Source organism: Eschrichtius robustus, chromosome 3 (assembly GCF_028021215.1).
Source record: "Eschrichtius robustus isolate mEscRob2 chromosome 3, mEscRob2.pri, whole genome shotgun sequence".
NCBI lineage: Eukaryota > Metazoa > Chordata > Mammalia > Artiodactyla > Eschrichtiidae > Eschrichtius > Eschrichtius robustus.
Genome location: NC_090826.1, coordinates 38853656 through 38865379, shown reverse-complemented (window position 1 = coordinate 38865379; position 11724 = coordinate 38853656). Strand labels below are relative to the sequence as shown.

At 54.9% G+C, this 11724-nt stretch overlaps 1 protein-coding gene across 3 annotated transcripts; it reads left to right on the top strand.

Annotated features, from left to right (window-relative positions):
• Positions 1 to 4272: 4272 nt before the first annotated feature.
• MOB3C (MOB kinase activator 3C) lies at positions 4273 to 11209 on the top strand. 3 transcript variants are annotated; one of them, XM_068539819.1, is made up of 4 exons: positions 4273 to 4405; positions 8030 to 8498; positions 10566 to 10768; positions 11093 to 11209. In XM_068539819.1, the coding sequence occupies exons 2-4, from the start codon at positions 8081 to 8083 to the stop codon at positions 11120 to 11122; spliced, it is 651 nt and encodes a 216-aa protein (XP_068395920.1). In that variant the 5' UTR covers positions 4273 to 4405; positions 8030 to 8080; the 3' UTR covers positions 11123 to 11209. The 3 variants fall into 3 exon arrangements, with proteins under 3 accessions (XP_068395920.1, XP_068395918.1, XP_068395919.1); XM_068539817.1 differs by having other exon boundaries at positions 4273 to 4409; XM_068539818.1 differs by lacking the exon at positions 4273 to 4405 and having other exon boundaries at positions 4417 to 8498.
• Positions 11210 to 11724: the final 515 nt, after the last annotated feature.

Sequence of the window (11724 nt, the reverse complement as noted above, 5' to 3'; positions counted from 1 at the left end):
AGGATACTGCGGAGGAAGGAAGAAAATGCCATGGGGACTGGGGCAGTCTGCGGAGGCTTGCCTGTAGGAGAAGGGCTTTGGACTGGGGTGGTGCTCCAGGCAGGCCACTTCAGAAGCTGAATGTGAGGCACCACTGTGGCAGAGGAGGGGTTAGGGTTGGACAGAACGTCCTGTGCAGGCTTCGTGGTGGGTTCTATGGGAGGCTGAGCCTGGGACACTGGTGAACCTCCCCCCACCCGGCTATCACCTCCACTCCTGGGACACTTCTGAGCTGAGAACAAACCCAAGTGTTTGGAGGGCGTGCACCTGGGGGAGGGGGCAGTGCCTAGCAGGGCCATGTTGGGGGTCAGGTCGGGGGGCTGTGAAATTGTCCTAAGGCCCTTATGCACCCCAGGCTTCCACCACAGCCTCTAGAGGTCTCCTTGCCTCCAACTCAAGAGGTGGATGGGGAGCTGAGAGGGAGGAGGACCTTGGAGCATGGGCAAGGTTCTCAGGGTCAAGAGGGCACTCCTGCTCTTCAAAGGGACTGAAACCCTCTGAAGCCCATGTCACAGGGGAGCTGTGCCATTTTCGCTTGCACACTTCCCCCCGGAGAAGTGAGTGTAGCCATCCAGGCTGCATGGTTGGAGAGCTCTGATGTGCCAAGTGTCTCCTCGTGTTATCCTGGTCTCTGCCCTGTGCCCGCCAGGACCACAGAAATAAGTGCAATCCCTCTTCTACACAAAAGCCTGCAGGGTGCTTGAAGGCAGCACCCCCAGAAAGACTGGCTGCAGCCTTCTGCTGTTTACGAGGACTAGCACATCTGGTCCTCACAGCTCTTCCATGGGAGGCTTATCATTACTATTATTGTTGTTGTTTCTTTGTTTTGTTTTGTTTTGTTTTGTTTTGCCATGCCACTCGGCATGTGGGATCTTAGTTCCCCAACCAGGGATCGAACCCATGTCCCCTGCAGTGGGCACGTGGAGTCTTAACCACTGGACCCCCAGGGAAGTCCCAGTTGTTTTTGTTTCTGTATTACAGAAGCGGAAATAGGCTCAGAGAGGTCTTTGATGTACATGCTTCTCAACCTTGCCTTCCCCTGTCACATTCCCTTGAAACTTGTCTTCTTCAAGCTAAAGGAAGTCCAACCTTAATTCCTCTTACTGCCATGAGGGTGTCCTTTGTTTTTCCTCAGTGTGCTAGGATGGAAGACCCAGGATGGGAGATCCTGCCTTCTGGGCAGGGAGTGGCAGAAACTGAAATAGAAACCTTTTCTTGGGCGAGTGAGGAGAAGGTGGGCCCCATCAGACTACAGGAGCAGCCAGATGCCTGGTGGGGTGAGCTGGGACTACTGTTGCTCATTCTGGGAGAAGTTTGGGATTGGGGGGCCTTTCCTGGCATTGGAGGGGCTGGGGAGTTCCCAGGGAGAGGTCACTCCGTATCAGTGGAGTCACTGGGTCCAGGCCCACAGAAGCAGGAGCAGGAAGCTGGTCTTGATAAGGCACTTGGAATGGTATGGCTGGAAGATGTTTTGTGGTACAGATGGGGAAAAGTGAGGCCCAGAGAGGGGCAGAGGCTTTCCCAGAGACACAGAGCAGGGCAGGAGCCCAGGTCTGGACACCACTCCACTGCCACTTGGCTCTCCCATCAAGGAGCCTGGGCTGTGCAGTGGGAGAGGGTACATCTTCAACTAGGTCCTTGGTGACTCCTGCCAAGCTTCAGAGATGGCCTTATGTGAGCACTTATCATACTGAGGACACAGTGTCAGGAAACAGTGCCTGTCCTGTGTAGGTATGCAGTACTATGGTATTACAGCATGCCATCAGAGAGGGCAGGAGTAACCCAAGGACACACAGCTAATACATGGTAAAGCCCGGACCTTGTTCTCCAAGGTCTGGGTCTTCTCAGCCCCAACAGAGCCTCCTGGAAGAACACAGTCTCTCTAGCCCAGATTGAGAGTCACAGGAAGGGGGTACAGATGTTTGTAGGATCTGAGCTATCTCTGGCTTCTCCCAACCCTTCCACCTGCCTCCCATCCCACATGCCAGCCTGTCAGCTTGTATTGAGGCAGACACCCAGGGGCTCTGTTGATAAGCTGGGAACTTCTGAAGTTTCTTCAAAATGGATCATCTAAATTTCCCACAGTGTAAGATTCCATGCTTTTCACTCTTCAGCAAGCAAACTCCTGCCTATCTTATAAAACCCAGCTCAGAGGTACAGCAAATGACCATGTACAAAGCCACAGAGGGAGTCACATCACATTCCAAAGAATCTTACAGTCCATGATCTCTGACCACAATGAAATACAATTAGAAGTCAACAAGAGATATAAACCTCCCACAGGTTGAGAAACTAAACACTTCTAAATCATCCTTGGGTTAAAGAGGAAATGACAATGAAATTATGAAATACTTAGAACTGAATGATAAGGAAAGCACAAGCAGTTTCTACTTCCTTTGTGAAGTCAAAGTCCCTGGGCCCACGTGCTGAGTATCTTCCGCTGCCCCTCCAGATGCACTCCAACCTCCTCCTCCAAGCTCTAGGTCCCAGGAGGCCGAGCTCTATGGGCTGCATCAACTGGTTCCCTTGTCCTTGGCTTCTGGTAGGATTTGGCCAATGGGGAAATCTTGCCAGAAATCAGAGGGAGGGAAGTGGGGCCCCTTTTTACCCCCAGTCCTTTGCAGTATGATTGCTGTGGGCTGGGTATGTCCCTCGGGCTCGGGCCACAGCTCTGGTCAGTAGTGCCATCCTCATGGCTCCCACTTTTTCCCCTCCCTCCAGCCTAGGATAGACAGCAAAGGGCTACTAGTCCTTTGGTGATAAGCTATCCCTGTGGTTTCCCTACACCCTGTCTATACCTCTAAATACTGCTTTCTTTAAACTCTCCTCAAAGCACCCACTTTGGGTATTCCATGTGTTTCACGCCGATAACTCCACACTTACCAAGTGCCCGCTGTCAGTCCATAGCCATGTTCTCACAACTGGATGACTAAGCTTTGACCTTGTGTTATCTCTGTGTGTTGACCCCCCAGCTGACCTGTCAGCACCTGAGGTCAGCAACTGGGTCAGCTCCGTCACCTGATCCCCTGCTCTCAGTGCACAGCCATGCTCAATAAAGGGTATTAATTAGGATATCAAACAAATGAAGGACTAGGTTTGAATTCCTTCTGCACACACTAGAGCATGCAAATGTTGGCCTATAGAGGATCTGGGGCTGAGTTAAGACTCAGACATCAAAAAAAAGAGAGCTTTAGACCGGGATAAAAATAGGTATTCAACAAAAGAAAGAATCTTCAGTTCTATGAGCTAAGATTTTTAAGGATCCAGTGTGTTCTCATGCCATCCAGCAAGCAGAAGATCCAGCCACAAGGGGAGCCCAGTGGGGCTTCTGTGCCATGTACATGCCCATCTCCTGCCTCGAGCTCTCCCTTATCCCTGCCTGCTCACCTCTCATACCCCTCCAAGGTGACTTCTGTAGCCCATCTGTCTGCCTTGGCTCTCCCACCCTAGAAGGCCTCAAACCTTCCCTACCACCCTAGGGCAGAGCCAGCCAACTGGTCCCTGGGCCTGGGGCGCACCGTGTGCATTTTGTGCTGCTGCAGAATATTTGTCTGCCCTCAGGGGAAGAACCCAAGTAGAAAAGTAGCAAAAGCAAATCAGGTCTTGAAGGCTTTGGATTTGGCTGGAAGAAAGGAAGGAAAGAAGATATCCCAAAGTGGGAACAGCTGGAACAAAAATGTGGTGGGGGGAAATGGGGTGACTTCCGCCCAGGAGTGAGGAGAATCTGCCCAGCCTGAGCCAAGACCCCAGCCCTGGTGGGGGAGGTGAAAGTCTGTGATTTGAGCACTCTTGAGGGCCAGTCCTTTCAGTGCTGGGGTAAGGGACTCAGCTCATTGTACCCAAGGCATTCATTCATTAAGTGCCTGCTATGTGCCAGGCACTATGCCAGGAGCTGAGGGTATGGGAGTGTATAGTGATCTCGAGCTCAGGGACACTCGAGACACAGAAGATTCTAGGAGGGCAAGGAAACCACCACTATCCAGCTCCAGACAGAAGCTGGGCTTGTCCCCATTTTACAGTCGAAGAAGTTGAGGCTGCCTCCTTGGCCCTCCTGAGAGGGCCAGCTCTTAGTCCTTTGCCCCTGGGAAGCGGGGAGCGATACAGACTTTCCGGAAAGGCGGGGGTATTGGGGTTGGGGGGGGTCCCCTCTCCCCGCCCCTTCCCCGCCCCCTGGCCGCAGCGTGGCCAGGCAGGGAGGGCCGGGGCGGAGTTGGCGTCGCCTGGGGGCGGGAGGGCGACGCGGGCTCGGCAGGCAGACTGGCGAGAGGACCGGCGCGGCCGGCGACGAGCAAAAGGAGGGGACCGCCTGCTGGGGATGTGACCTCGCGGCCAGACAGGACTCGCGCTAGCCCACCCGGCGGACCCCGTGAGTGAGTGCCTCTCGCGCCCCGCCGCGCACACGGCCCAGCCTCGTTTCCACTTTCATTTCTCCGGCCGTCCCGGCGTGGCACCGTCCCGAGGCAACCTGTGCCCAAGCAGGCTGGCCACAGCCCTCGGTCCGGGTCCGAAGCTCTGGGCTGGAAAGTCGGGGCTGAGGTTGAGGCGAGTCGGTTGAGGAGGGCGTGTCTTCGGAGGCGGAAATTTCAGGCCTGCTCCTCTGGGTCCTACGACCCGTCTGTCCTGGCAGCTGGGCTGGGGAGGGAGGGGCGTCAGGGCTCCTGGGAGAGGCCGAGGAGTGGTCGTAGGTGGCCAAGCGCCGCGGGGAAGAGCTGGGAGTCCTCGCCTCTACTTTTCTCTTGGATCTTTGCCCTCCGCCCTCCCGCCTGCCCCCACCCCCAACACACCAACACACACACACACACACACCAACACACACACACACACCACACATACACCACACACACACACAACACATACACACCACACACACACACCAACACACACACCACACACACACACCAACACACACACACCCCAACACACACACACACCACACACACCAACACACACACACCCCACACCCCAACACACACAACACACACCCCAACACACACACACAACACACACACCAACACACACACACCCCACACCCCAACACACACAACACACACCCCAAAACACACACACAACACACACACATACCCCCCCCCACACACACACACACACACACGCACTACTCTAGGCTGGATTCTGGTTTCAGACTGGGGCCAAGACCCTGGGTCAGGCCTGGGGGAGTGGCAGGTGTGGCTGAGCATCAGAAGCAGGCAGGGCCCCTCGGTGGTCTTCATTTGGGAAACCCAGATGCTCACCCAGGGAGCGAGCCATCACTAGCCACTTCAGGAGTGAAAGGACAGCCAGAGTTAGGAAACGGGGGCCGAGAGGGGGAATGGCCATGGTTCGGAAGTTCAGGGAGGGGACAGAGATTCTGTGAGAGTTAGAAACTCAGTAAAGGGATGGGAGTGGGAAGTGAAGACAGACAAGTGGCATGGATACAAGGGCATCTATCCATCCCCCCCACCCCCAAGCTTTCATTTTCCTGGGGAAAGACCCAGGCCTTGAAATTCTGCAGCAGGAAGGTGGGACTCTAGCTCACTGGTTAGGACACCAAAGTTGCTGTGGGGTGTGGGGAAGGCTCAGTGTGCTGGGGGAACAGGAATTAGGTTGGTCTAGTTGATGGGAAGATGCTTCCCCTTTCCCTCCACTCCCCTCCTTTCCCCTTATCTCCACCAGACCAGCGACCAGCCAGTGCAGGAAAATGGCCCTTTACTAGTTGTCATGCCCCACCTTATCCCAGTGTCCAGTTCTGCCACTGGAGATCCCCTGCCTGTAACTTGCTGTGTGAATGCAGTCTCCTCAAGTCCCCTTAGTGGGCCTCAGTTTCCCCATCCATACAAGAAGTGGGTTGGGCCAGTTGATTTCTCAGGGCTATTTCAACCCTATGATTCTTGATTTTGAGCTTTCCTTAAAGCCTGAGCATCCGCTATGTGCCAGGCCTTGACCGAGGCTAGGGTGTGGGGCTGGTGGGGGACCAATGGCCAAAGAGTAATCTCCACCCAAGGACAAAGAGATCTGGGTTCAGTAGAGGGGCTGTGGGAGGAGGTAGCATTCAACCTGACAGTGTGAGTCAAGCCAAGGGACCAGTGTAAGAAAACACACAGAAGCAGGAGTTGGGGGCGTGTTCAGGGATCAGGAAGAAGCCCAGGGTGGTTTCTGTAGGGAAGTGAGGCAGGAAAGCTAGGGTGAGGTGTTGAATGCCAGGGTGAGGGTCTGTTGGTAGCTGTCACTGAGGGGGGCTGTGCAAAGGTGGAGAGCCCAAGGACCCAACCTAATTGCAGTGTGAATGATTTTGGAAGCTCCTGCCCCAAGCAGAGTTTAGAGTGCAGGCTGCAATTCAAGCATGGAAATCTCCTCTTGGATCAGGAAGTCCCACACTGGGGACTTCTTTGGGTGAGAAGTTGAGCGGTAGGGGATGGATGACCTACCACATCTTTGAGGTTTTTTCAAGAGGACAAGATCCTGCTGGGAGACCTGCCCCTACTCTCCAAACTCCTCTCATTTTACTTGACTTTCCCTTCTTGGCCTGTGTGTTGTGTGTTTCAGACTTCTCCACTAGCTTGACTTGTCTGACACGATGACCCACATGTACCTTTGGTTGCACCCAGTTGTCACCTTGTTCCCACCCTCCCTTCCCCAAACCTGTCCCAGTATTTCTAGAGATGTGAGAAAGGAAAATACTCCAGTGTCAGCTCTGAGGTCAAGGCCAGGCTTTGTGGCTGTATTCAAGCCTCAGTCTAGGGTCAGAATCTAGGACTCAAATTGACCAGGGTCAGGGCCAGGTCAGAGTTCAGCCTGCAGCCAAAAAGCTCAGTGTTTAGCCTACACTCAGCCTTAGTGCTCAGTCTGGGGTCAGGATCAGTGCTCATGTGGCTAAATTCCAGTGGGTACTTGGCTCTGCATTTCCCAAGAGCTCACACACTCACAGGGGAGATGAGGTGACTACCCTGGAAGTCCCAGGAACTTGGCCTGTGAGTGACCGAGGAAGTTGTATGGTCCAATCCATACCTGCTGCAGGGGTCACCCAGCAGTGGTGGATGAGACTAGAACCCAGGTCTCCAGCCTCAAAGCCTGGGGCTGTCCCCATCACTGTCCCCAAAGTCTGTTCGGAGACTGAGATCCTTCAATTCTAAGAGGCAAAGCAAATTCTTCTGAATTCTGGATGGGCCCAGCTGGGTGATTTGACTGCATTTTCCTACCTTCCAGTGCCGGGCACATAGTATGTGCTCTAGGAATGTCTACTGAATGTCAGGTGCAGTGGGAGGGGCCAGTGCTGTTCTGGTTTGTGTTTCAGGCTGGAGGAGGTTAGCTTGGGAGGAAGGATCTCCAGCCACTGCTGGAGGAAGTGGTGCCCTTCTAGACCTGCCAGCTCCCCCTCCCTCCAGTGCCTGCAGCCACACTCAGAGGCCACCCAGCTGGCCATATGAGAGCTCTTTCCTTTCAGGGTAATAAAAGGAAAGGACATTTTTGGTAGAAAAGTCCCTCCTGCTCCCTGGGAATCCCCGGTGGCCGGATGGACTGTGGGATATCTCAGAGGAAGCCGAGGGCGGGGGCTCTCCCCCTACCCCCAGGACAATGCAGGCCGGCTCTCCCACGCTGTACCAACTAGCCCATGGGATCCCCAGAGGTCATCTTGTGCAGGCCCCTGCCTCCTGCAGGGGCCTCTGCCTGCAGGAAGCCTCTGCCAGCTCTCTAATGGTTCACAGCAAGTCTGAGGAGCACCTGTCCGGAGCCCAGGCCCAGCCCTCTCTGAGACACAATGAAAGTGGAGAGGAAACTAAACAAGATGGGAGGGCTGTGGACGCTTGGCAGGGGGAGCTAGGGTATCTGGAAATAAGGCAGGATGCTGGACTGTGGGGATGAGGAGGATTTAGATTCCAGGCAGAGAATTCCAGGCCAAAAGCCGAGAGGTGGGAGGGAAATGATGTGTTGGTAAGTCAAGCCCGTTTGGTAAGGACCTGACCACCGTGCTCCCCCATGCCCTTGGCCCTGGCAGGGCATCCGTAGGGCCTGCCCCTGGCCCCCTGGCCCTCGACCCATCCTGGCCATGGCGCTGTGCCTGAAGCAGGTGTTCGCCAAGGACAAGACGTTCAGGCCGCGGAAGCGCTTCGAGCCGGGCACACAGCGCTTTGAACTGTATAAGAAAGCGCAGGCGTCGCTCAAGTCGGGTCTGGACCTGCGCAGTGTGGTGAGGCTGCCACCGGGTGAGAACATCGACGACTGGATCGCCGTGCACGTGGTGGACTTCTTCAACCGCATCAACCTCATCTACGGTACCATGGCCGAGCGCTGCAGCGAGACCAGCTGCCCGGTCATGGCCGGTGGGCCCCGCTACGAGTACCGCTGGCAGGACGAGCGCCAGTACCGACGGCCGGCCAAGCTCTCGGCGCCGCGTTACATGGCGTTGCTCATGGACTGGATCGAGGGACTCATCAACGACGAGGATGTCTTTCCCACGCGCGTGGGTGAGTGCCGCCTGGCAGGCAGGTCAGGCCTGGCCAAGGAGGAAGGGAGCCAGCGGGGCCCATCGCACAGATGAGGCATTTAGCTTGATACAGCCATGTTGTAGAAGAGGAAATGGAGGCTCAGGGAGATCGTGTCTGCTCAAGATCAGGCATCTTGAGCTAGGGCGGCCTGGCTCCCAGTTTGGGGCCTCTTTTTGTCTGAAGCTTGAGTGTCCCTCCAGGGAACACCCTGGTAAGACCACTATGATTCTCAAAACCTTCCAGAACAAGTGCCTCAAGGTGCTCCTAGCAGGGCGCCCTGCTTGGGCTGATCTGACTTGCTGCCTCCTGGGAGTCCCCTCTGATTCCTGGCCTCAGGAAAGGGAAGGGGGTGGGGCCCCATGGGGGCCAGACGGCATCTCCTCCTCAGTGGGCTCTGAAGGCAGAATTTTCCCTTGTCAAGCCCAACCCATGGAGCCTTTTCTTTTCTCAGCTGTGCAGCCTGGGCAGGGGAGGGTGGGGAGAGGAGATGAATGATGTCATCCTGGCCCAGCTTCCCCACCCAAGGGCAGCAAGAGATGGTATTGGCTCAGGAGCTGAGCAGGCATGACCCTGTGTTCTTCACAGCAGCCCCGCCCCACCTGGCCTCCTGTTCATCTGTGTTAAGGCTATGGGAATCAGAGATGGGCGGGGCAGGGTGGTCAGGCCCAGAGGGGAGAAGTCTGAATGCTGAGGGCCTTGAGTCACAAATCAGTGCCCACGCCCCTCCCTAGTCGGTGGCCTTCCATTTCCTGCACTATCATGTCCAACATGGGTATCTTCATTTCACATGAGAGGAAACAGGCCGAGAGAGGGACAGTGCACTGAATCAGGAGGGACTCAGAACCAGCTCAGGTCTCTTGAGGCCCAGGGTCCCATGTCTAGGTGGACAGGACAAGTCTGAGGGACTTGGGCTGGGCCTGGAAGGGCTCACAGGGAGACAGGGCTCAGCCCCACCCGAGAGCAGTGAGGAAGGGGAAGGGCCTCATGGAGTGGGGTGAGTCAGTGTGGGCCTGCGTCTGAGCGCTTGTTCCCTTCTAGCCTTCACCCCCAGACCTGTGAGATCCCAGGTGCCTGTGCCTTAATCCTGGGATGGCTCTGCCACAGCAGAGAAGAGGGTGTAGCCACCAAGATCTCCACCGTGAGCATGGGGGACTGTACAGAAATTGTGCCTTTTTCACAGGTCCTGGACCTTCTCTCTGGCAGGGTCTGTGGCATTTTTCCCTGAGGGGTGCTGCAGTGCAGTGCAAAGAGGGCTTGAATCCTACCTCCAGTCTGTACTAATTAATAGTTGTGTGGCCTTGGGCAAGTGGTTCCACATTTATGCACCTCTGTTTTATCATATCTAGAATGGCTGCCATACCCATTATCATACCAGGCTAAAGGTGCAAAGGACCCAGCACAGGGCCTGGCTCACAGATGGAAGGTTCTTCTAAGTCTTATTGACTATTTGAAGGACTGAGAGATATACGAACTTGTTCATGAAGATTTAGTAATTCTCAGGACTGGCGTCTGGGGCCTGCCGTGTGAATGTTGCGAAGGGGAAGGAGTCGGTAGGGCTGGAGAGGCAAGTCAGGATCAGATCATGAAAAGCCTTGAGCAGGCACCATGCTGGGAAGTTAGGACTCAATCCTGAAGGCCCATATTTTTAAAAATGGACCCCAGATATTGATGAACTCCCCTTGGAATTGCATCCAAGGGTGTTGTGTGCGAGCACCTACAGATGCACATGTTTCTGGGGAGAGTTTTGGCATAACTTCCATTATAGTCTAAGAAGGGTTGGTCAGTGACCCAACAAAGTTGCAGAGTCCTGTTCAGGGTGATGGGAAAATCAGAAGACGATTTGTATTTCAGCAGAGGAGAGGCACAGTGCTTCATTAAAAAGGGAAGTATGGGAGAAAGCAAACCTTGATCTCTGTTTCCCACAGGGAAGTGTGCTAGGGAAGAGGCCATCTTGGGCAAAGGCTGCCTGTGCGGGGGAGGGCAGGGTTGGGCAGAGTTTCATCATCAGATTGCTGATGCCCCGTATCTGCCCATCCCGCCCCCTAGGAGTTCCCTTCCCCAAGAACTTCCAGCAGGTCTGCACCAAGATCCTGACCCGCCTTTTCCGCGTCTTTGTGCATGTCTACATCCACCACTTCGACAGCATTCTCAGCATGGGAGCCGAGGCGCACGTCAACACCTGTTACAAGCACTTCTATTACTTCATCCGCGAGTTCAGCCTGGTGGACCAGCGGGAGCTGGAGCCACTGGTGAGGCCAAGCCCCCACTGCCCTCCCCCACCAGGGCTAGCGTCTGAGTTTTCAGATCCGAAGGCTACCTGCTTTAAGAAAATCCAATATCCAAGTGGATATGTTAGGGGACCGCAATTCATTTAACAATGGATTTTGTACTTTAATAGCGACTTCATTCAAGTATCAGTTTACAAACACAGATCTGCAGCCTGGAGTTGGGAGGCGGTGGTGGCGGGAAGGGGCCAGGCTCAGGCAGAAGAGTAGCCAGGCCCTGTGGTTTGGAAATGGGCTGCCTGGCAGGTTGAGCTCTGACTGACCCCTCCCCACCTTGTGTCTCTGCAGAGGGAGATGACAGAGCGGATCTGTCACTGAGCCCAGACCTGGACCTTGTTGCCCATCAGATGGACCATCTGAACACAGAGTGGCCAGGGAGGGGACCCTCAGAAGTCTGGTAGCAGAGGGACCTGAAGGCCCTGGGGCCCCTCCACACACACAAAGCCCCTGGACTTCTGGTTCTCAGGAGTCTGCCCACATGTCCCCCTGACTGTTTGTGAGTGGAGCAGGGAAGAGCTTAAAGGTGGGCAGACAGGTGAAAAGGAGCAGCTAAACCCTTAGCGTGAAGTCTAGTCTGCTCTGACACTTGACCCTTCCACGGTGGTTGCCAAGCCTGTTTGGGGAACGTGGATGTGGCTGAAGTGACGGCAAGAAAGATGCAAGAGCATGAGCAGCCTATGTGTGAGTGGACACGGATGACATGTGTATATCGGTGTGTATGTGTATGATTTTGACTGTGGGGTGTGTCTGTGAGAGCTACCTGCCTTAGACTGCTCCTGGCACATAGCAGGCCCTCCATAAATGTTAGGTAAATTGATGGATGGATGAATGGATGGATGGAAGGGAGGAAGGAAGGAAGGAAGTAGGGATTAGGGCCATCGGACCATGACCACTTAGGAATGATGACAAGTCAGTCTTCC

What these genes read in the sequence shown, in the direction of transcription:
- MOB3C (XM_068539819.1), top strand. Translation starts at nt 8,081, where the DNA reads ATGGCGCTGTGCCTGAAGCAGGTGTTCGCCAAGGACAAGACGTTCAGG. An exon ending in TGTCTTTCCCACGCGCGTGG is followed by an intron (nt 8,499 to 10,565) that starts GTGAGTGCCGCC and finishes CCCGCCCCCTAG; the next exon opens with GAGTTCCCTTCCCCAAGAAC. An exon ending in AGCGGGAGCTGGAGCCACTG is followed by an intron (nt 10,769 to 11,092) that starts GTGAGGCCAAGC and finishes GTGTCTCTGCAG; the next exon opens with AGGGAGATGACAGAGCGGAT.